The 25,505-nt window shown below is 32.4% G+C and overlaps 3 protein-coding genes across 3 annotated transcripts; 2 read left to right on the top strand and 1 right to left on the bottom strand.

The window, feature by feature from the left end:
* The first annotated feature begins 67 nt into the window (after positions 1-67).
* On the top strand, positions 68-3,032 carry LOC106712204 (protein lines). Its single transcript, XM_014504693.2, has 2 exons — positions 68-244; positions 473-3,032. Exon 2 carries the CDS (start codon positions 557-559, stop codon positions 2,999-3,001), a length of 2,445 nt encoding a protein of 814 aa, XP_014360179.2. The 5' UTR covers positions 68-244; positions 473-556; the 3' UTR covers positions 3,002-3,032.
* Positions 3,033-9,939: 6,907 nt separating this feature from the next.
* LOC106712206 lies at positions 9,940-16,039 on the bottom strand. Its single transcript, XM_014504696.2, has 5 exons — positions 15,850-16,039; positions 15,665-15,737; positions 11,232-11,374; positions 10,859-10,932; positions 9,940-10,775 (listed from the first exon to the last, which is right to left on the bottom strand). The coding sequence occupies exons 1-5, from the start codon at positions 15,889-15,891 to the stop codon at positions 10,088-10,090; spliced, it is 1,020 nt and encodes a 339-aa protein (XP_014360182.2). The 5' UTR covers positions 15,892-16,039; the 3' UTR covers positions 9,940-10,087.
* A 335-nt stretch (positions 16,040-16,374) lies between these two features.
* Positions 16,375-24,947, top strand: LOC106712203 (puff-specific protein Bx42). Its single transcript, XM_045684692.1, has 13 exons — positions 16,375-16,382; positions 16,760-16,935; positions 17,277-17,434; positions 18,023-18,205; positions 19,486-19,565; positions 19,993-20,174; positions 20,833-21,066; positions 21,404-21,554; positions 21,901-22,034; positions 22,597-22,741; positions 23,286-23,385; positions 23,753-23,901; positions 24,751-24,947. Coding segments are annotated over exons 1-13 (1,701 nt in total). The 3' UTR covers positions 24,752-24,947.
* The last annotated feature ends 558 nt before the right edge of the window (positions 24,948-25,505 follow it).

Raw genomic sequence — 25,505 nt, 5'->3', positions numbered from 1 at the left:
ATGTTTACCAAATTCCTGAATAAAAAGGACTTCAATCGATTAAGCGTCATTGTATGTAATGGAGTCTGTTCAGTGGATGTGCTGTGCACAACTTTGTGATTAGATATTTTACAAGTTTTTTAAGATATATCACTTAAAACTGTGTATTAGTGTTCATTAACGGATTGCAGTGAACAGTTAGACGTCATATATGGATACCATTAATGCAAATAAGTGTTCAAACAACCTAGGTTGTCTGTCAATGGTATGTGTGCCATCAAAATATTTTGGAAAGTTAATTGAAACTTTTAGCGTTAACGTAAATTATATAATTACACTATGAAATTATTTAGTGTTGGTCATCAATTTGGTCTTTCTTACCTTTCTATAGACTCGGAAACGTCCTTTGTAGTAAAAATAAGTTTGGCTTTGTCGTGCGCGTAACTGAGTAGCTGAGAAAAGGTCATACACTTATTCACCTTTTTGTTTTCAGAATAACGACAGCAAGCCTGTTGATATGCGTTTATCTACTTAAATATAACGAGAGTTATTATTCGCTGTACCGCAACGCGCGTTAATGGTTCTCCGAGGGCATCTAACACCAAAGTCAGATGAAGGAATGGCCTCAGATCAACCTGTGAAAAAGAAACAGCGAATCGACGCGCCCGATATTGACGATGGCAGCGATAGGTCGGCGGAAGATATTCTTACTGATATCTTTGAATCGGAAACACCAGCCGAGACATCAGAAGAGTTTACATCAAGGAATGGAGAGTCTCCTGATAGTGGAACTGTTAGTGAAGATGCAGTGGACTGTTCATCTATTCTCAGGCTACCCAGTGATTCTACTATAGATATTATACCATCTGGTTCTAATCCTGCCCCTCGCTGGACATCTGAGGATGACAAATTACTTACTGAGTTACGAAAGTTACAGAATACTCTTGTTGGACAATGTTTATGTGGTTATGATGAAAATGTAGTATCACAACTGTTTGACAGGCAACTTAATATAGTGTCATGGCCCCTCACTTGCTCATTAACCTATCTATCAACAATGCAGCTTATGTTTGATATATATTTGAAACAAAATAGTACAGGCACAATTTGTTCAAGAATAATGAGTGCTTGTGATATATTTGTAAGAAATCGACACGATTGGATCACAGAAGTTGTTGAATTAGCAGATCATAAAAGTAAATTCATTACATTTGTTGCCTGCAGAGTCTTAGCAAGCTTTTTAATTGTGTCAAAAGATACAGTTGATGAGAATTGGCTACAACAAATAGCGGAAAACATATATTTGTTTGATAGAATTAATAGGATAACTGTGCAAAAGATAAACTTCAGTTTAGATATTATAAAGAGGATAGTAGAGTGGAAGGATGTTGAACAGCATCCTCTAGAAGACAGTAATTATGTAAATACATCAGGAAACAGTAATGTGCAAGAGGATAATCCATTCCGAAGTACAGCAAGTTACAACGGAAGCAGTAGTAATACCTCACAAGTGCCTTCTAGTTCGAGAACTGAAAATCTGCACAATGAATTCTCAAATTTACAAACACATGGTGCACCATCAACATCTTCAGGTGAAAAACCACCTGAAAAAACTGTTACGTTCAAGTTACATGAACCAGTATTAAAATTTTCTAATCAACAATTAGTAGAACTGCCAGTTACTCCAGAACCTCCTCCGGCCAGGATAGAAAGGGTCAGTGAAAATGGCTGCATTACAGTTATTTTAACTGATTCTGAATCCTTTGACACATCGCACATAAAATGCCTCACGATAAAAACGTTGGAACATCACTGGCCAGTTTTAGTCAAAAATATGAAACTATTGCTACTAAGGTACCTGAATTTAGCTAACGCTGAAAACTGTATACTAACATTTTTCTCCCTATGGGAGAATATAATAAGTGTTAAGGCTAATCTTTCTATAATTGATACTAAGCCGTTCTATGCAGATTTGCAGAGCTTTGTAGATCTATTGAGGAATAGAATGCTGCCAAGTTTAATATATTCACATTTGTTAAGTCTATTTAATGAGGTTCTGTGTTATGGATCTACTTTAGCGCTGCAAGATATTCTACCTGAAGAGATATGTTGTTTAGCGCATTCCATTGTGAGATATGTTAAAGATTTTAGGCTGCTAACAGATGTGAGAATACAGAGGAGTAGAAGTGGCTTTGGTTTTTTAGGTAATGAATGCACTATAATAAGGGATTATTCACTCGGACCTGAAGTAAATCCGATGTCTTCATCTATTCAATTAGTAGATCAGAGTTATGGAATAGATGATAATGAAGATTCTTCCAATGCAAGGAGCGATGTGGACAAAACTACATTACAACGTATGTCTCTATTAGTTTTAAAGTCTGTGGCGGTTACAGTAAAAGAGATGCGATGTGACTCCTCCGACAGTTCTATAGATTCATCAGACTATAACGCTATTCAAGATATGCAAATAGTTGAGAGATCTATACGAGATGTGTTGAAGAAATTAGATGTTTTCATAAGGAACAGTTTAGAATTTCATCCAGAAACACCGTTCACAAAGATGCTTATCCATTTGTTTAGTGAACAAGATGATTATCTAATTGAATCAATGGTATGTACGTTAGATATAACAGTTGGTATTGTATACAGAAATTCTATGTATCCAGATTTAATACTAATGTTGAATCCTATATCATCATTTATAGAGTTTTTGAAGATTGTATCACACGACAGCGATGTACTTTTAGATTATTTAGTAAGCAATGAGACATGTTTCTTATTGTATTTGCTGAGATTTCTGAAATATGTACGGAGGAATTGGCCCAAGTTTTTAGATACTTGTCAATTGACTGACTCCGGAGGCAGTAGGGGTTTAGATGATACGATGCGTGTGTTAATAAGGTTACGACTGCAGATCAGCAGGTTGGTGTCGAAATCTCTTTTCCCGTATAACATCAGCCCTGTATTAAGGTTGTTGGAAGTTTGTGAGAGTTTGTATGAAGGTAATGAATTTAGCTGAAGTGTAGAATATGATGATCGCTGACTGCAATATATTTCATACCTCTTTTTAAATTAGTAATTTATGAAAATTCAAGCTCTTAACCTAGAAAGTTCATATCAACTTAATAACACTTCTGTTGGTTTATTTGAAGAAAAATGAAAATTATTATTTTTTGTTTTAGTTCAGTGAAAATAATATTTATTAGTGTCTCTACAATTTAGTTAACTTGGTTAAATAGCGTTTTTACTATTGTTAAATATATGATTCATACGACAAACACGCGTGAGGTTTTCGTTTTTAATCCCGACTACCCTGCAATTAGGCTTGAGGCGATTGAACCCGAATTATGCGTGCCATAAGGGTCAATATCCTTTACGTTCACTCACAGCTTGTATTAACAATTTAGTATGGTTTAACATGAAAATTTTACGCGATTATGATACGTATTAACTCGAATTCCTTGATACATCCTGCCTTTTGTTCTCATGCACATAATTTTTGGGGCGTAATTTTGTTACGGATTAAGTGGTGTTATTTGTGAATTATTTTAACTTGCAAATAATTATTACAAGAGCGTGCTTTTGTCTAAATTAAGGTCCGTTAACTTGAATTATAAATATATATTTTTAATAACAATGGGAAAAAATATTATTGACTAACTTAATTTGCGTCTGTGCGTCTTCTTTATTATTAAGAAAAGAAAAAAATAAGCAATGATAAAAACGTTATTTAACAATATGGAAAAATACAATATCGGCATGAAATTTGCTTTCATATTAAAAAATCATAAAGACTGTCTACTCATTTACATTCCAAAATAATTGGTTTATTTTAAAGCTAGTTATTAAAATTAATAAAAAAACTAATTTATATTGTAATTGTAAACATATGTAGATGATATTTTGTGTATTTTAATGGTAATTTCTAATAATATTTCATTAAAGTCTTCCTCATTATTAAAATTTTTCAAGAATTAAAAAAAATGTCGTTAAATTTAATTGAACTACAGTAAAATAAATGCAATAAAAATAACGATAGTGTTCATCTATTTTTGTCTCATAAACAAAAAAGTTATATTAACAATTTTTCTAGCATAAAATATGCTATCACATTAGTGAGGGTATATTAAAAAACCTTAAGTGCCTTATTAGAAACTGTTAAGCTAAGGTGCTCAATATATTAACGTAGGTTTTTCGCAAAGAAATATTTTGTAGGTCTATTAATCTAATATTTTTGCATAATATGTGTATGAAATTGTATGTCAGAAATATAGATATTTAAGACAGTTTTAGGGTTAATTTATTATAATTATTGTGTTGGTTGTATATTTTTAATTATTATTTTGTTGAGAAAAAAAATGCGGGTTTTAATACATTTCTTCTTAAACTAAATTATAATCAATGCCACAATGTAAATATAACGCCATCAATTAATTACCATAATTATATTAATTAATAACTGTAATCAGTATTAATATCTTAATTTATATGAACATAATAATATCAATGTAAAGTACTTGTTAAATTTAAAAGGTACCTTATATATGTACATGTCAAATATATTTAGTAATTAATGAATAATAAAAGTGAGGCAATAAAATTTATTTGAATATAAAATATCCTGCTCGGAAGGACCGTAATGAAATTTTTAATCTTTACAGTTTTCTTTTTATAATACCCAAGTACCTAATTAAATTTATCAAGGTTTATGTTTTTTTATTACGGGATTTTTAATTAATTTAGCTTTAAGTTAGAACGCAACAGACTGTTATCGTAGGTGCCTATGTCAATATTGTTTCTTATGTATTTAGTATATAAGACTTTCTTAGTTTACATCGGGACATAAATAGGCTGAATCTCAATGTTTGTCAATTTATACTTGCCAGAAACAAAAACTCACCTTTTTTTATTTTAAAAATAAATTTGCGTTCCTGTTGCAGGTTCGGCTTAACTTCTTAACGGCTTCTATTGAATTTGAAATCTTCTAGTTATATCTGCTTATTCAATTTATTGAAATTTAAAGTCCCACTAAACTTAATGTTATTCTAAGTATTTGTTAATATTTAGTAACAATAATTTAATATAACAACATTAAAACAATATATTTTTGTACATGACGGCATTATTTGATTTTATTTCATCCCTGTTGTGATATTTTAATGAACCATAAAGTACCACTGGACTATCAAATTTATTACCTCTTAATGTCACAAGGTTTTGTATCAAGTGAGAAAACTGACCGTTAACAGACCACTAAAGTCGTTAAGATCTTTAATTGGTTTTTAATTTCAAATATCGAACAAGGTTTTTTTTGAATGCGACATCTGCCAGTGCTTATATTGATGTACCATATTCCAACCAAAACCGTAAATCATAGACAAATTGCAATTTTTGTTTTTTAATTCCAAAAAAAACATTTTAAAATTTCACAAAATAATATCATTTATCCTAATGATCGCTATGTTTTGTCTTTGAAATGACGATGTCTACTTAATATACTGTGGGTTTCCCCCTCATTATAATCCTGTCATCCCTGTAATTTTTGACAAAATAGAGACAACTATACGTTTTAAATGAACGATATTTGCAGAATGATATGTAAAGAAACATTGTCCTGTTTTTTTTTATAACGAGGGCAATGATTTTTTTGTTCAATTTTTTTTTGCCGTTAGTAACCCACGATAAAATGGAACATGTAAAGGAACATTGTGTTACTGGAAAATCTCACAATAAAACTCACATCTACGTATCACCAAATTTTGTATTTCTATAATTTACAACATACATAAAACACATAGCGTTGTACACAATCCTTTTTCTTACATACAGTTCATACCCTTCTAAACTTTATTGCTTTCGAGAACATTCCACAAACATACAAACTTAGCATTAGTCGCATAACATAAAATATTTATTAGGAAAGTTTGAAGAATTCTTTAATAGTTGTCGTGAAGTAATCAAAGTTGATTTTCTTACAAATATTTACGCGAAAAGCATTGAATTCAAAACTATTTTAACTAAGACGCCATCTAGTTGTAAAGATCGATAACATTTCATTTTTAGCGACTAGAAATTCAGACTACCGACATTTTTTTTAAAATTATTATTTACCGAATATCTGCTGATTTGTATAACGGCAACATGTCCTTAAACTTATGTCATTAAAAATATAAAAATAAAGCAACCAAACGGAGAATCAGTTAAAAAAACATTGTTCCATCTTGGACCATTCTAGGAAAAAAAAGTTTAAACTTCTTAATTTTACATCTACCCACTCTGATGCATTCGAATACAAGATAACAAAAAAATTTTTAGGTAATCAATGGGTCTAACACGAATATTTGTCACAAGCACTATCGTATAATCGACAAAATTTGTGCTGCGGAAAATATTAGGCGAATTGACATAAGTTTACGAAGGCGATTGTCACAAATAGGTGACAGCTAGGCCCAAAGGTAAAATATGTCACGATTTAAAAAGCTATTTAAAACAAAAACCACTCGTAATATCTATGGTTCATACAACATACAAACAAGACGCATTGCAGACAATTTACAAGTTTAGAATAAGATTAAAATATTAAATACACAGCTGTTACAAAAATAAATTTTACTCCATAACTTTTTTGCATGTTGTAACATAATTGACGAAGTTTTGTAGGTTAGTTAGTTTTTAATTTAAAGCACTGACAGCTTAAACATTTCGTACAAACTTTCTAGAGCACACATTTAGATATAAAATGTACATACATATAGATCTGTAATATTATTTCTAGTTTTCGTAATAGTCTATTAAATTATAACAATTTAAAACACGTTGATAGTTTATTTTTAAAACTTTATGGTATTCAAAATAATAAAACACGCGAAAAATAATTTATCTCAAATTGACATTAAGTTGCAATGGATTTGAAGCAAGAAACGGAAGACATCTCTATCTATCTCGTATCTCTATTTTTCGTATGCGTAGGAAGCCAACTTCAAATAAATACAAATTAATTGCAATCATTCCACAAATTTTGTAAGAGTTTTTAGAATTCTATTGCAATTAAATCATTAAAAAGTGAAAATTTTTGTAACATCAAAAGCATATTTTTAGTTCACATTCACCTAATTAAATATATAACAATTATAATTAAGACTTTTATGCATCGTGCAAGATTACATAATATTAGTGAGCTTTATATACTTTACTTTTTATCAAATATATAACCAGATATTCATATTGACACTAAACATTTATACAAAGGTAACAACATATACTAAATTTAAAGTAACGTTAGTTATGCATTCAGTCGTTCCCCAAAATACTCATTAACGACTGTGAATAAACTATACTATGGAAATGTATAATATAGCCATAGAGAATTTTATAATTCTTTAAAGATTATTTAACATTATATGTATTAAAATTATTTCTTTTATCTAAAAATAAACAACAACCCTACTGACTGACAGAGGAAGAATACAGTGCGACAATGCTTTAATGTTGCCATTGCAATATAATCACCTTATTTTCGGGATTAAATAAGGATTTATCGAGTTTTTCTTTACATATTTTTACACCAGTAATGTGCATGAAATGAATATTTTTTGTTAATACGAATGACTGAATAATTATGAAATTCTATGATAAATACTAATATTTTGACTGATTATTTGGGTATTGACATTTCTATAATTAATTACTTAATGATTTGGCAACACAGAGCACTAACAGACGAGAAGAACGACTCAAAGGCGGAACTGTCAAAAATGGAGTTTTTTAAGATGGCGGCATTAATTCCTTTTTTTCGTCACGTTCATTTAAATCATTGTCGCACTATATTAATCGAATGACATTCATCAAAATCGGTTCAGTCGTTTAGGTTACATGTCACAGCGAAACATAAAAACAGAGTCTTGATTCAGTCGGGTTAAAACATATAGTAAAATCGGACATACAAATTGTCTTGCATTTGTTAAGACGAAATGAAAGTTAATTTTGTTATAAAAAAAGAATTAATTCCTAAATAACTATTAAAATAGCGATATTTGTATTCAAATTCACCGTAAAAATAATTTTAACATTCAAATTTGATGTCGCATTGGGCATACTTGTGTCGATCGGCCATCGATCAATCGACCCAGCGGAAAACATCCATTCGCATTATATATTTTCGTTATTGAAACATCTTTTTAAAATCTTTATTTTAACGTTGAATTGAATATGGGTGTATTATTTTTGTATATTGGACGGCACGGAATTGAATACACGCGGGAAAAATTTATGGGTCAAGTGACAATTATAACTTTTTATTTTTAAGGTAGCAAACAAGTGGCCAAAATATAAGTGTAGAAAAAACAAGATTTGTCGTAAACTAAAACAGCCTATATTTTGAATTGAAGTTAAAAAAGTATGTAAAAAGTTTTAATTTTTTAGCGAAAATCATATTAGTTAATGAATTTATTTGTTTCTTCAAAAATATTTAAATTTACGTAGATTCCAATAATGTTTATTTTTTTTTAACTAACATAGAGTCTAGACATTTATAACACAAAGATTTAGACATACTTCAAAATACACGAATACATTTGAAAGTTATTTGAATTTTTTTCATTTCCAAAACTAACAATCAGAAAAAAATATCTCAACTACTGGCCTTTTAAGCACACACAAAATCTCATTAAAGAATTTCAATTTAAAAAAAAGAAAAGGCAAAGCAAAAGGTACATTCACTCATTCACACGAATACGTTAAAATCATTCATTAGTTCAAACTGGTCATAAAAACAATTACATAAAAAAAAAATTATCATCAACATACCTACAATGGTAAAAAAACATAACTATTATCATGAGATATGTTATCCAAATTAATTAAATTAAATTAAAAAAAATATCTTAAATTTGAATCAATGTGAACCCATTTTTATTGAACTGAAAAAAAAACATTCTTTGCTTGTAAAGTTAGAAATTAAAAACCTGATCGTATATCTCTCTCAATTTTTTGGAGACAGTGGAAGCCCACGGTAAAAGTATTAAAAACAAGAGTATTTCCCGATCGGGATACCGATATATCAGGGTTTTTTTTCCATAGGGCCAAGTGAACCATAGAATCAATCGGAACAATGGGATTTATTTTTATTCTATTCATTTAGCCCAGTGATTGTCAAACTTATTTCTTTCACCGCCCCCTTTGAAAATCAATTATATTTCAGAGCCCCCTAATTTTTATTCAGCCCTAAAACTTAAAAACCGCAATATCATTACTTTAATTAATTTCAATCCCCCCAATTTTTTGGGCCCCTTATCGCCCCCTCCTAGGTTTCAAACGCCCCCAAGGGGGCGTTATCGCCCACTTTGGGAAGCACTGATTTAGCCCAATGGAAATATTTTTGGGTTCTACGAACTCAATCGGCGCCGATTGGCAAACACAAACAGAAATGCACAAAAAATCCAATTGTTTAATAAATAATAATGCTACTAATTTTATTTTTAATAATTTTTCAGAAAAATATTAACAACTTTATAGCCTGTCCGGGTAAATAGAAAAGCCCCCATTCATATCACGTATATATAATGAAGCGAAGAAATTATTACTATTTTTCCGCAAATTGAGGTGTTTCATATTTATGACTAGGCTATAATATAGATTGTTTTGTTATTTTTTATAGTTTGCATAATATCTTTGTTATTATTTGAGCTATCAGAGATTTTAATCCTTAAAATATTTCGTTGAATGGTCACTGTAGTTAGTTTATTTTTACAATGAACAAACTAGCGTGTGACCACAAATATTTTGAGCAAACAGTATTTTATTACTTTAAAATATTTTAGTAATAACGTCTTTAGTAAGCATAGACAATATTTCTTTTTTTATAAGAGAAGGGGGCAAACGAGCAGCGGGAACACCAAGTTGTTCATCGACGCCCATGGATATCTGCAATACCAGAGGAATCGCTAATTCGTTGCCGGCCTTTGAGATGGCCTTTCTTTTTAATTTACTTTATAAAGATGTTGCTTACTGGTTGTAATATAGAAGAATTATTTGGATAACAAATTTCATGTCTACCCGCTATAAAATAGCACAACAAATTAAACAAGAAAAAACAAAACTTATTTATTCAGGTATCATAGTCTTCGTCAATTTGTAAATTACCGGAATTCAAATGATCAATATCTACCTGCGGAGTTTGAACAATAGGTTTGGGTTCAAATTTTTTAGTATCAATTTTAACTTTTGAATTTCGCCTTTGCAACTTTGAAGTTTTATCATTCTTTGGCACTCCGACGATACTAGCTACTGCTGTATCAAGAACTCTGATTTCTGGTTTAGCTAGATTTTTAGTAAAGTCTATATTTAGTACGGGAGTGACGGGTGTTCGCGGAGTCGGAGTTTTAGGTACATTATTTTGTTTAACATCTACATAGAACATTGGCTTATGTTTCGGCTTTGGCACGGTAACTTCGACCTTATTTGCTTCGACATTAGATAGATTAACACAACTAGAAGTTGACGGTTGAGGGCTAGAATATGTTGGATTGACTGTAATAACGCTTGGATGTTCGTCGAGTAATGTTTCTTGATAGAAATTAGCTATTCGTACTTGTTTGGGTCCGTCTTTCTTACTTAAGTCTATAGCTGAATCTACGCAAGTGACGGTTTCGTTACGTGGTCGTGTGACTTCTGTTTCTAAGTGAATTCTTTTGAGGTTATCTTTTTGTTGTGAGAGTTGCGATATCTCTGAACTGCTAGAACTGCTGGAATCTCCTCGTGCTATCCTCCGAGGTGGCTGGATCGCGTCTGGAAATCTTATAAACAGAATACATTTGAATAACTAATAATATATTTAGATGCAAAGGATTGTAGATGTTTGTTCAAATAACATATTAACCTGGAAGAATTTGGTGAACTTTCAGCGCTCATGTCCTTTTCATCTGCAGGCGAAACATCTGGTATATTCTTCACCTGGAAGTACAAACAAAACTAATGTTTATACAAATTACTTTTGTATGGAATGTATGAGGTACAAATATTTAATATACATACAAAAATGTACAATAAGAAAATTCATGAAAACTCGTTATAATGTGGGATCATAACAATCAAATCGTAAAAAAAAATATACCAAAACAGATTTCTAAGATAGTTATTTATTTAACATCTGAATGTCCATATTAAACAAAATTTTCTGTTGATAATTGTAATATAATATCAGATAATGAAAGGCTATTAACAGGCAATCTTCTTACATATGTAGAACTCACCAGATCCCTGAGGAAGTCAAACCTGGACTCCGCCAGAATGCACTGCTTGAAGTGCGAAGGGCTGACCGTCTTAGCGTTGCGATTCAACGTAACTGACATCGCCTTGCACAATAGCGACTCCACAAACAGCTCCAGTGTACGAGGTGTTGATGATAATAGATGCGAGTCAAGGTAACAATCGTTAATTATATGTCTACGACAAATAAAACTCAACCGTTGGGGTAATAGGACTGAACTCAATAATCGATTTCGAATAATTTTTGTTTATTAATTTAATTGATAATTTCAAGTATTAAAATCCTATATGAATGAAAAAAAAAAACATCCACTTTAAATGACTTATTTGTGTAATTATATTAATGCTAAAAAAAACGAAAACTTGTTTTATTTAACAGAAGCTTTTGTAACATATTTAACAATACTTTCACTGACATTCCTTTTACTTATTTTTTTAATGTTTTTTTTAAGAATACAAATACAAACAAAATTAAGGTCAAGTGCATTATACACTCTCTCATAACGCGATGTGAAAGGTTGCTACAGATCCTTTGGAATAATACTAGAAGGATAGCAAGACGAAATTAAATTTGCATATTCCAATCTCTAAAGTAACCTAGTCTTTATTTTAACCAGCTCAGGTAGTTTTATTCTAGTATCTAGTCGCTCTAAAGCAGAGATCCCCAAACTATTTTGGACAAGTGACTTCTTTTCCAAAATGAACTGTTACCTCAGACCCCCCATGGCCAAATTACCTAATTTTAAGATCAATTAATTTTTTTTTCATTCTGACTTAGGTAAATTGAAGAAGCCCGAGTGAGAATTAGCTAGGCTTTAAGTCCTTTGGCAATCTCTGCTCTAAAGATAACTAAATGTTCGGATGTGTGTAGACAAGAGGTTACAATGAAACAGACAAATAAAAAAACTTTATGGTAAATAGCAGTTGTAAATAAATTTAAATCTAATGAAATACTACCAATAAATATCAATATAAATAAATCTCCAGAGCTGGGCATTAACTCGTTAATCTGTTAATCGTTAATTAACGAAGTTAACAGTTTGCTTAACGGATTAACTTTTAAGTTAACTTCAAAAAGTGTTAACGCTTTTGTTAACTTCCGTTAAACTCAACTTCCGTTAATAAAAGTCCGTTAATCGTTAAATTAGAATCTTAGAGACGTGCTGTCATTTTGTTTAAATTACGCGCCACGCCACGCTCGTAAGTTCAGCTATGTTGGGCGACTGTCGGTGACTCGAATGGTGAACGAACGAGTTGATAATTAATATAATATGTGAAGTTCGCGTGCAAGTGTGATACATCAGACCGTCCGGGAAAGACGTGACCAACAGAACAAAATCAAAAGAAGGTTCGAAATAGTATATTTCATTACGAGTATATAAAAGCACGAGTATGTAATAGCCCACATTCCGAACGCTCTTCGTCCCTGCAATACGCCACTTTTTGAGCAACTGTATTAAAACACTTTTTTACTCGTGCTTTTTCTTTAACTTTTCTAAACTTGTCTTTCCCAACTGTCAAAATAATGTCTGTTAAAAAGAATAACCAACCACGAAGTTTTTACAAAAAAAAAATCATTCAAGTTTTTATGATTCATGCAAATATTTCTAAAAAGAATCTTCTAATTTGTTACAATATCAGATTTAATGATTTGATTCAATGAATTAGGTTAGTTTTCATTTTATTTCATCTCATTAAATTTCATTTTCATTTCACATCAATAAAAATAATGTACTGAAGACTTGGTTGTTTACGCATAGTTCACTTTGCCTACCCAGAATGGGTGAAGAAAACAAAAAAAATCTCTGTTTGTATTTTTTTACGGTTGGCGCCATTTTCCAAACATTTTAGTTAGATGAGTTTATTGTGTTTTTATTATTCTATTAAATTGCTTCATTTTTTCGCAACTGTATCAAAAATAGTTGTTTAGTACACGTGCGAAACTGTCATTACAACTTGTTCCAACTGTTAACCCTCACCTTCGACTGCGCCTCGGCTCGGGTAGACATTTGTTGAAACTCTTTGCAATGTCAGGCTTTTCGCACTCGTAATGAAATATACTATAATGCATTCATATTTGTCTCTAATACTAATGTGTACATTCTATAAATGTATAGTCAAATTACTATTTTAAACAAGTGTCGCCACATAAGTGTGAAATTAGTATGTATAATTTTGGTATGGTTAACTGTTAACGATTAACTTTAACTTGCGTTAAATTTTCGAGAATTTAACGCTTTAACGATTAACGAAGTTAATTTTTTAATTAACGAATTAACGATTAACGAAGTTAACTTTTCGATTAACTGTGCCCACCTGTGTAAATCTCACTAATATAATAAATGCGAATGTTTAAATGGATGTTTGTTTGAAGGTATCTCCGGAACAGCTCAACAGACCTTGATGAAATTTGGCACAGATGTAGAACATAGTCTGGAAGAACATATAGGCTACCTAATACATTTTTTTTAATTCCGCGCGGACGGAGTCGCGGGCGACAGCTAGTAATAGATATAATACAAAGACCACTATTCTACAAAATCATATAATAAATAGCCTTTAATCAGATTAATCCAGATAATGTGCAGGTTGTTGTGTATGTTTTCCTTCAACGTAAGTAAGTCAGATAAATGTACATATGTATATCGAAAAAACACATCAGTGCATGGTGGGATTCAAACCCAGGACTTGCTGATCAGTCAAGTGCTTAATCCCTGAGCCACCGATACTCTCAATTTTGTAAATGTGTTTCATCAATGGTAATCCACATCTATATATATAAAATAAAGTCGTGTTAGTTACACTATTTATAACTCAAGATCGGTCAAACTGATTTAGCTGAAAATTGATGAGGAGGTAGCTTAGAACTAGGAGACGGACATAGGAACTTTTTTTGTCTTGTGTGCATTTTTTTATTCCGCGCGGACGGAGTCGCGGGTAAAAGCTGGTTAACTATATAGAAGTTTTTACAACACTATTACAGTTGGTTTACAGCTATGCTCATAGTTACTGTATTAGATTGTACATGTGATAACGTAAATTTGGCCATTTCAATGTAAAACACAATTGTTAGATGTATGATAACAAAAGGTAGTACACAAAATGAACATTATCCTTACCCTGATCCTACTATATGTGTATCTATATATATAAAAGAAATTCGTGTTAGTTACACTATTTATAACTCAAGAACGGCTGAATCGATTTGACTGAAAATTGGTGGGCATGTAGCTTAGAACCAGGAAACGGACATAGGATAATTTTTACCCCGTTTTCTATTTTTTATTCCGCGCGGACGGAGTCGCGAGTAAAAGCTAGTTTATAATAGGTTTGTGTCTCAAATTAACTTATTCTCGGGAAATTATGTCTAAAATTATCTACTTCTTCCTACTGTTATAACTTATCAAATATCTTGGGTTAAGGTCAATTTGTCAAGCTGCGCAGTGGCTTTCCCTGCATTTCTGTACACTATACCTAACAATGTGTTTTGCTCAGCGACTTGCTATGATGTTCTGAGCTCCCAAGCTATTGCACAACTACAATACCACAGTATTTCGTACAGAATTTCTTAGACAGTTCTAACATCAGACGTCATATGTCATAGACGTCTCTAACGTACATTTTCACTCTCATGTCATCTTAGTCCGTACGTAAAGATGATATGAGAGTGAAAATGTTTGTTCAGAGCAATAAAAACTTTGGCAACATTACTTAACTACATCTTTAGTACAGTAATTCGTTAATCAGCCTTTAATTCATATTAATTACTATCATTTTCTAGATATTTTGCTGTAGATAATGTTTGGTAACAACAACATAAAAAGCCTACAGGTAGGTAGTTTTAGAAATTGTGTAGGCGAACAATTGACACACTGATCAAAATTGCACTGATTTAAGTACTTAAACTTTATGTAAAAGCTTTTGAAATTCAATAAAACTGTGATATCAAAAGTATGCCAGTTTTAGTTGATTTATTATTGGTTTCTGAGAACAAAATCCCCGTATGAAACATATCACCAACTCTCTCATTATCTTTTACAAAACAGAGATAACAATATGTTTTTAACAGGGATTTTGGTCTTGGAAACCAACAATTAGTTTAGTCAATTAGTTAATTTGATGGTTTTCAAATTAATGTCTGTATTTGGTATTTATACTATTTAAAGGTTTTCCTACATAATTTACTAGATACATTGAAAATGTCTTCAACCTATTCTAATGAACTTACAATTAAATTTATTGTTAAATGTTTCTTTTATAGTCAGCAAATATTCCAGTAATAAGTGATTGCGATAAAATAATAAAAATAACAGCACAACAATCGCATCTGAGTGAACTACGCATGATTTAAAAATCGTCTCACTTTTCGATTATGCGTATTATTGTTTTTAAAATACTAAAATTTTAAAAAGGATATAGATTATGATGGGTACAGCATGTGCAACCTTCCCCACTTCTTCATCCGTTTGCATAATCTTCTTAATTCGCCCCTAAAACCAAACAATGTCATGATACCTATCTCAAGTCCAAAGGGGATTACGAACGAAAACAATAACACATATTTTACATTTCTAAGCTCGTACATAAAAAATTTAAACTTACCGCTGGAAACCTTGCGTTGTATTTTCTCTTTTTCGACGGCATGATGATGATCCGTTCACTTAAACACTTTTTAAAATTAAAAATAAACTCACTTCGCCATCTCTGAGTGATACTTCTCGCGCATTTTTGAGGTTATAAAAGAGAGACGTTCGCAGCCTACTTCATTTATATACGAATCTGACAGTTGTTCCACCTCTCATTGAAATTTGAAACGAGATTAATGATATCAGCAAGTTTTCATATTAATTCATATTACACGTATTTATTAAATAATTCATTGATGTAGTTTTTTATTTTTATGAACGAATTAACTTTATTTCAAACTCTTAGTTGCTTTTGTTGTATTTTGATACAAAACAGCAGCAAAATTTAGTTTTAATACATATTCAGTTAAATTAATAATTTTAAACACTCATGTAGTATTGTACAGTATTAATTAAGGGAAATAAAACAGCCAGCTATACATATCTACAGCAATATTTTGTAAGATACAAAAAATAGTTTGAGTTAGGATGTCAAACCACAATGGCTTGGTAAATTAAATTCTTTGGTTTGCACGGTTTGCAACTGTTTTGAGTTTTGGTGTTTTGGCAATTTGGCAACTGTCATTTTTTGGTATCTATGGTTATTCATTAAAATGGCGTCTTTATCAAGGTGTGTATGTGCTTTAATTTATTAATAAAGAAATAACTTATTGTATTAGAAAACAAACTCATCAGATAAAAGTTTCTTATATTTAATACCTAGATATCCAATATTAGTATAGACGAATATTCTAAGCAATGACACAAAACTGTAATGGTTAACTTTGTGTTTGGAAAGTTGCTAACATGTTTACTTCTAGCTATATCGTATTTCTCCACATTACATTGGTCCGTGTTCTAGTGACATATCGCTTTATTTGAAATCATTGGAAACATGTGATATTTTCCAGCTTATTACCTGCTCCAGTTCAGCAAGTATGGGACAGAGATGACGAACGACAGGGCCAGCGTGTCGGCAGCGCCCTGGTCGTATCTCAGACAAGTGTGCCACCGTATGGGCAAAGGAAAGGATGGGTACCACGGGCGGAGGAAGATTATGGAGGTAAGAAGGTGGAAGTTTGTGAATACAACGAACAAAAAGTTATAGACTTTAGTAGGCCTGTCACCTTTTTTACGGTCCCGAAGACTTCGGTATATTAAGTAGTACCCTATTTGGCAATTTTAGGGAGTTTTTTATTTTATATTTTGGATTTGTCACTGACTACTGTCAAACAGAGATGGTGATTTTGATATTCATTAGTGCTGAGAAGGAATTTAAAAAGTTGTTTTTTTTTATTGTACAACATATATACATAAAAAATGAGTTGTACAGGCTAAATGTTAACTAAAGTGATGTGACAAATTCAATTTAACAGAAGTAATAGTAGAAACTGTCTATTCTAGATGGGGGTGCTTTCCCGGAGATCCATGTGGCTCAGTACCCACTGGGCATGGGAGCGCGGGGAAAGGAGAGCACATCCAATGCACTTGCGGTGCAACTGGATGAAGCTGGACGGGTTAAATACTCAGCTATCGCAAGACAAGGACATAGCGCTGATAAGGTCAGTGTAGATTACAATTATCTTTTCTATAAATATCATTATAGGCCTTTTTATCTGGATTTAGATGTTAAGACTATTTGTTATGAAATTTATATTTAAAAGTTAGAGACCAACAATGATGACCATAATGAGGTTCCTGTTACTATATCTTTCCATATGTGCAACAGCATTGTACATGTTAATCTTACTAATATTATAAATGGTAATATTTAGATGGATGGGCGTATAGATGTTAGTTACTAAGTACCTTCAAAAGGGTGAAATAGATCTATGAAATTTGGTATAGATAGAATAGATAGAATATAGTCTGGATGAACACATAGGCTTCCTATAGTGTTAGAAATGTGTATGGTTCCCATGGGATACCTTTGATTTGATATAGAATATAATGATAATTAAGATATAGAATATATAATCTTGTCTTGAAATATATATAAGATATTTTTCACCCTTTTTCAATTCTGTGCAGACAAAATCAAGGGCAAAGCTAGTTAATATAATATGTATTCAATACATATGTAAATTTATTTTAAGTAGTTAAAATTTTTTTTTTAAACGCTACTGAAATTGGCTTATATATTTTTACAGATAATATATTCGAAACTGACAGATCTATTGCCATCTGAAGTGTTAGCAGAAGATGATCCAAGTCTCCAGAAGCCAACGGAGGATGATATTCAAGATATTACGGAAAAGACAAAGCTGGCACTTGAGAAGTTGACTAATGCTAAAATCTCTGCGGCTTTGCCTGTTAAAGCAGCACCTAAAGCTGTAAGTTGATTTTCATATTTAATTCAAGTAAAAATAACTTTTTTTTCGTTCTCAATACACTCAATAATTAATGATAAAAAAAAAATCTACTAGAAAATTAAAAAGATTTTTTATAGTTAAAAATTTGTATTGATTATTCTCTTTATGGAAAACTAAACAGAACTACAGTTGAACCTGAATAACCGAGAACTACCGTAGTCCCGACAGACTACCTTCATAAGCTAGAAACTCAGTTTTGAGAGAAACATCCATTAGCGAGACAAGTATTGCCTTTGAACTCTTACTTAACCAGGTTCAACTATATTTATTTATAAAAAGTATACACAACAGGTAAAATTATTATTATTATTCTATGGGCAATGGTCGCCTCGCTATTGCGGGAATTCAGGTGGCCGTTTGCTTGTTTGCCACTTAGATATAAAAAAAAATTATTGCACTATTACAAAAGAAAAAAGCAAAAATAAATATACACAAAACCGATAATTAAGCTAACAGGTGCATAACAACATTATTAGAACAATAAAATAAAGTTTGATTTAAGTATTTAAATTATAAAGCATCAAACAAGATTACATTCTTATACACTACAATATTTTCATCATCATCATCATCATCATCATCAACCTGCCCTTATCCCTATGAAGGGTCGGCACAGTATGTACTACTCCTCCATACATCTCTATCAGTCGTCATATTTGAATTTTCTTCCTTCTTACGCATATCCTCTTTCACACAATCCATCCATACTTTCTTTGGTCTTTCTCTACCTTTATAGCCATCTACATTCAATCTCATTACTTTTTTGTTTATATGAACATCATCCCTCCGCATAACATGTCCAAACCACGCTAACACACATTACAATATTTCAATTTAAATTAAGTATACAAATGATTTTGTATTTAAAGTTACTTTTTGATAGATGAAAAATATCTACATGAGTAATGTTTTAAATTAATTATTAAAACGAAGAAAAAAACATGTTTATAATTGTCATAACAATTCATTGTCCGTCTTAAAATATTTAATAATCTTAAAGTTGTCATCTATATATATAAAAGAAAGTCGTGTTAGTTACACTATTTATAACTCAAGAACGGCTGAATCGATTTGACTGAAAATTGTTGGGCAGGTAGCTTAGAACCAGGAAACGGACAAAGGATCATTTTTACCCCGTTTTCTATTTTTTATTCCGCGCGGACGGAGTCGCGGGTAAAAGCTAGTTTATATATAAAAGAACAATATCTATGTAGTGTTGAGATAGTACATGTATATTTCAGGCTCCAGCTCAATATATAAGGTATACTCCAGCACAACAAGGTGGTACATTTAATTCTGGTGCAAAGCAGAGAGTCATCAGGTATGTCATTCAATATTACTATGAAAAAATGCTATTGCTATGTCTGTTTTTACTACGATAATGAAAGGAATGGAAGTAATTTTTCTCATTACCAAAACCTAATAAAGAGATCTTAAAAGTTTAAACTTGCTGAGGAAATACATAACTTCAAAATATAAGGTTTATGTGTTCCCCTTAACTCTTCTGATCTTACTATTATTATAAATGCGAATGTTTCAACGGATCTTGATGAAATTTTAAACAGATGAAGAACATAGTGTGGAAGAAGTCATAGGCTACTAATTATGTTTTTTTTTTAAATACCGCGCGGACATAGTCGCGTGCGAAGGCTAGTAGAATATAAAATTCAAGGTGTAACTCTATGTTCTTTGTCTACCTGTACAAAAATTACTAATTACAAATTATGTAATGAGAATGGTATCCACAGGATGGTAGAAGCGCAAGCAGATCCGATGGAGCCTCCACGCTTCCAGATCAATAAGAAGATCCCACGCGCGGCGCCTTCGCCCCCAGCACCCGTGTTACACTCCCCTCCCCGGAGAGTCTCCGTCAAACAACAGAGGGACTGGAAAGTACCACCTTGTGTTTCGCATTGGAAGAATGCTAAAGGTAATGATTGATATACGTCTTTTAAAATAATTTTTGTTATCCAAGCAGTTGCACGCGACTTCATACGCGCGGAATTTTAAAAAATATAGTAACAACAACCGGGAATAGTGTAATTTCTCAACAATTAAAGAATTTTTCAGATGTGTTCAGTAGTTTTAGAGCCTGTTCAAAGCGAACAATCAAACAATCAAATCTTTTCTCTTTTATATTAGTGTAGATCAGTGTTTCTCAAAGTGGGCGATAAAGCCCCTTTGGGGGTCTTTTCAAACCTAGAGGGCGTTAAGGAGGTCAGATAAAATAAGGGGGTGTTGATGAGGGTTATATAGTATTTTAACTTTCACTAAAACACCTACTACACAATAACGAATAATTAGTTTATATTTCTACTCTGTATGATGTTATAAAAACTTAAAATACTTAACATAGATTTCGTATGATAGCCCGCACATCGTACGCAATCAAGTTGTAATATATAATAGTAAAAAATTAGAGCAATTTTACCTTTAATTACATTGCATCAGAAATTATTTCAACTCACTGGTGAAAAACTCTAGTTTAGAATGTTGAATATTGAATGTTTCAAAGGGGGCGGTAAAAGAAATAATTTTGATAATCACAGGTAATAGACAATGTACCAATGTTATAATTTTTCTTCCAGGTTACACAATACCATTGGACAAGCGTTTAGCTGCAGACGGTAGAGGGTTACAACAAGTACATATTAATGAGAACTTCTCAAAGCTTGCGGAAGCTTTGTACATAGCTGATCGTAAAGCTAGAGAGGCGGTAGAGGCCAGGGCTCAGTTGGAAAGGAGATTGGCGCAGAGGGAGAAAGAGAAGAAAGAAGAACATTTGAGGATGTTAGCGCAGAGAGCTAGAGATCATAGAGCAGGTATATTATAAGTTTTTTACTATTATATCATAAATTTGTCTATTGAGAAATCTGATTTTGAAAATTGCAATGTTTTTTTGTAGCGCAACCTGCAATCAGTCCTTTAACAGATGTGTTTGAATTTTTTCCTATTCTATAAAATCATAGTTTTTAATTTTCTTTAAATTTAAGCTAAAAAAAATCGATAAAAAATGTTTAATGTTAATAGTAGCTAATAAAATGAAATATCTTCACATCAGTTATAGGGTTTGTCCGTAAACTAGTCTTTATTTCGAATTATCCATGAAATGGTTTTATAATATAACCGTTAGTTCATAAATGATTAAAATATCCTCAGGTATCAGACCGGCAGAGGAGGAGACGGAGAGTGCTGAGCCAGAGGAGGGACTGTCGGACGCGGACAAGGCGGAGCGCGACCGCCTGCGTGCGGAGAGACACAAGGACCGCCAGAGGGAGAGAAATCTCGCCAGAGCTGCGCCAGATAAAAGGTATACCTTGAATTAATAAGACTGAGGGGTAGGTAGTCATTACGGTCTTCGATTTGGCGCAGTCCTGGCACATCTCTACATCCTGTACATAAAACATCCTGTACAAAAAACATCCTGTACATAAAACATCCTGTATGTTAAAATATAAAGGGTGTTAGGAAATTCAAGGTTCATTTGACAGGGAAATTAAAGATTTTTTTAAGGTTTTTTATATAAATTTTATTTTAATTTTAATATAATAAGAAAATGGAACATCATGTATATCTTTTTTTTCTCAGATAGAGAAATCTATTTGAAATTTTAAATTGTAATATTACTGAGCTATATAGATCTATTTTTATTTCAGATCTAAATTAGTGAAAGACAGAGAAAGGGACATATCTGAACAGATAGCTCTGGGCATGCCGGCAAAGACAAACCAGGGAGGGGAAGGCATGTTTGACCAGAGGCTGTTTAACAATAGCAAGGGAATGGACAGCGGTGAGTGGAAATATATTTTATAAATATTTTGAACAAATTGATATTGACAAAATGATAATTTCCAAGTAAATTTTATGAAATATTTTACGTTATCAGCTACGCTATTTACATCATGTGTACGAAATGTAGTTTTTTCTATGTAAAACATACATACACTTCAATTTTATTAATATACTAGCTGTCACCCATGACTCCGTCCTCGCGGAATTAATAAAAAATCAATAAGTAGCCTGTGTATTCTTCTACACCACGGACCCCCTTTTCCAAAATGAACTGTTATCACAGACCCCCCCATGGCCAAATTACCTAATTTTAGGATCAATTATTATTATTAATTCTGACTTAGGTCAATAGAAGACAGAGTGAGAATTAGCAATGCTTTAAGTTAGGTATCGACCACTTTGGGAATCCCTGGTCTAGACTACGTTCTACATCTGTACCGAATCTTATCAAGATCTGTTCAGCCGTTTCGGAGATACCTTCAAACATCCATCCATCCATCTAAACATTCGCATTTATATTAGTAAGATGTATGTATAAATTTTTATTTTTTCCTCTCCAGGTTACGGTGACGATGAAGCGTACACTGTGTACGACAAGCCATGGCGTAACCAGGACACTGTGGGTGCACACATCTATAGACCAACCAGGAACGCTGACAAAGATAACTATGGAGGGGATATTGATGCTATCGTTAATACTAGGAGGTTGGTATATCTTATTTTTTAATAAATTCTAATATACTGTACAGTTCTTTTCAAATATCTTGGCGGCTCAACACATAAAATTTGTTCTTTACTGAGGGGCTCGGAACCTACCCCAAGTTAAGGGTGACTAGGCCAAATTGAACGCTGGCCAAGTGCAGGTTGACTTCACACATATCATTGAATTTCTTCTCAGATATGTGCAGCATCACGATGTTTTCCTTCATTGTAAGAATGTCAGATAAATGTACATATGTAAATCGAAAACACATTGGTAGATGGCGGTATTCGAACCCAGGACCTGCAAATTGCAAGTCAAGTGCTTACTTTTGAGCGCTCTGTACTATTACTGAATGAATATTTTGTTTGAAGCCAAATTTGCATTGAATAAAACAGAACCAAAAAGTTTTAATATATCCGAGGCAAAGTATGACAAATTCTAACTATCTCTTTGGGTCATAGGTATATTGCATTTCATTGAGACTGTTATATAAATTTCCATGCAAACTTGATTCTTATTTCTATTAATATAGAGATCATTTTGCAGGTTCGTTGCGGATAAGGAATTTGCAGGTACTAGCAGCAGCAACACGCGCGCCGGACCTGTGCAGTTTGAGAAAGACAATCCCTCAGCTAGAGAGGAAAATGTTAGTATACACAACTTGATACAGGGTGTTTGTTCATTGAAATGTCACACATGAAAATACACTGAACATGACTGATATAGGGTGTTTGTAGTAGTGTTATTAATTTTATATAATGTGTTCATAGTACAACTAATGACGTATACAGGATGTCCAGTATTATTTCGATATTATTCAATGTCTAGTTTATTCCAAACTAGCGGTTGCCCGCGAATTTGTCAGCGCGAAATTTAAAAAAAAAGTTAAGGTTACTCCGCCATACATCGCATTGTTGATATTTACCTTTTACATAAAAAAATTTAATAAAAAGCTTAAAAATACATCTGATAGTATACTACAAGTGAAATCTAATAGTACATTAAATTTTCAGCAGGGTCGTAGCCAGTCTGATGCTGACTTTGACCCGTTCGGTCTGGACCGGTTCTTGAGTGAGGCGAAGCGAGCAGATAAGTCTGGTCGTAAACGCGACCATCACGACCACCATGATAGGCACGACACGCACAAGAAGAGGAGGGACTAGTGAGTACAAGTACGTTAAATAAAAAAAAAAGTTTAAACCCCTGATCTGTATAAATGGATAGGTACATTTGCTTAGGAAATGACAGCTTTTGCTTTGTACCATCTAAAAGCAACTTAAAGTTACAGTTAATCTGTCTCTTTTGAAGATAGGCTGCTTCGAAGTGGACTGTATTAAATGAAATTGGTTCGCAAGAGAAGAATTAACTAAAACTTTGATATAACAATAAAAAGTACACAGAATTTACTGTATAAATCACACTTTGAGTCCTGCACTGAATCACTAAATTCGCTGAGATACTGCTACTAGCTTGCTTGAGAGAGAGCTGCCCCGCATGCCCGCCACAGCGCCGTATATATTAGTTTGCTTGAGGGGCTTAGCTCGAAGGGGGCCTAAGCGCGTTCTGTTGTTGTGGGCGGGGCTTGCATTAATCATCTCTGCCCCCACCACGCTCACTGCCCCCTCCCCTCTCACCGCTTCGTTCCCCGCAACGGGCATGGGGGCTAATGCCGTAGCTGTCCGTAACAGTCTCATTATTAGTTCTAATCATTATCACCGCTACCGAAACCGTCAGCGACAAAATGGCGATGATCAAATAGGCACAAAATACCACAATTTATAGCCTGTCCATTTATAGAGATTACTATTTCTATGAGCAATGTACGATTTCACCTAAACGAGAATAAATGTCTTCTCAAATTAAGCCTTACAGTTCATGATTCGTACTTTGTTAGTCCAAAAATACATCATATTCCATGTTTCAGGTAGTTTATGATGTGCCTAGTTTAATTATAAACTTTTTCACACTCGTTAGGTGACAAATATTTTAATTTAAAAAAAAATTGTTACAGGTCCAGTTAAGTTTTCGGGCTACTTTAACAAATAAGACATTTTTAATAACATACTATTGTCTAAGTCTGTAATGTGAGTTAAAGATGTAACCTTGGGTTTTCACTACCGAAACATATGTAATTTAAGTTGTTATACAAGTTTTTCAGCAGTGGAATCCCACGGTAAACAGTAGTTTAATTATTTCATCATAAGTTGTGTAACAGTGTTCATTTAATATTAAACTGTAAATATATTAATTGAAATTTTTTATCAGATATGGAATGAAGAGGTAGAGAAAAATTTCTGCCGTTTTAAAGGAAAATTTCAACAAATTGCCCTTCATAGGCAAATAAGTAATATTAAAATATAATATTAAGTTAATGGCAGAAAAAATATCAGAGGTCCTAGTACGAATAATCTTGAGAACTTTATCGTAGTCAGTGACAAAATTTAATTATGTAATTACACCATCTTATACAAATTTTGACTTATTTTGTTAGTTCATTATAAAAATGTTTATTGAAAAACGCTACACTTTAGCAAGAAAATAATAAATCAACAGACATCTGATAAAATGTGAAAAAGAAAAAATATCTGAATGTAATATAGTATATAGTGGTCATTACTTTTGTAATAAATAATTGAAATCATTATTGTGTTTTATTTTTGTGACCTATTTTTTACTTTGAGAATTTTAACTAAGCCCGTAAGCGAAAACACAATCTCCGATTGCCTGAACTTCTTGGGTTATCTGTGGTTATCTGGTGTGAGTGTT

Source organism: Papilio machaon, chromosome 27 (assembly GCF_912999745.1).
Source record: "Papilio machaon chromosome 27, ilPapMach1.1, whole genome shotgun sequence".
Lineage (NCBI taxonomy): Eukaryota > Metazoa > Arthropoda > Insecta > Lepidoptera > Papilionidae > Papilio > Papilio machaon.
This window is presented reverse-complemented; position numbering and strand designations above follow the sequence as displayed.

Excerpts from the sequence above, each read along its gene's own strand:
- LOC106712203 (XM_045684692.1), top strand. Across the intron at positions 17,435-18,022 it reads AAGGACATAGCGCTGATAAG|ATAATATATTCGAAACTGAC; the intron begins GTCAGTGTAGAT and ends ATATTTTTACAG. Across the intron at positions 21,555-21,900 it reads AGAGCTGCGCCAGATAAAAG|ATCTAAATTAGTGAAAGACA; the intron begins GTATACCTTGAA and ends TTTTTATTTCAG.
- LOC106712204 (XM_014504693.2), top strand. The coding sequence starts at position 557 with ATGGTTCTCCGAGGGCATCTAACACCAAAGTCAGATGAAGGAATGGCC.
- LOC106712206 (XM_014504696.2), bottom strand. The coding sequence starts at position 15,891 with ATGCCGTCGAAAAAGAGAAAATACAACGCAAGGTTTCCAGCG. Across the intron at positions 15,738-15,849 it reads ACAACGCAAGGTTTCCAGCG|GGGCGAATTAAGAAGATTAT; the intron begins GTAAGTTTAAAT and ends GTTTGGTTTTAG. Across the intron at positions 10,776-10,858 it reads AGTTCACCAAATTCTTCCAG|ATTTCCAGACGCGATCCAGC; the intron begins GTTAATATGTTA and ends TCTGTTTATAAG.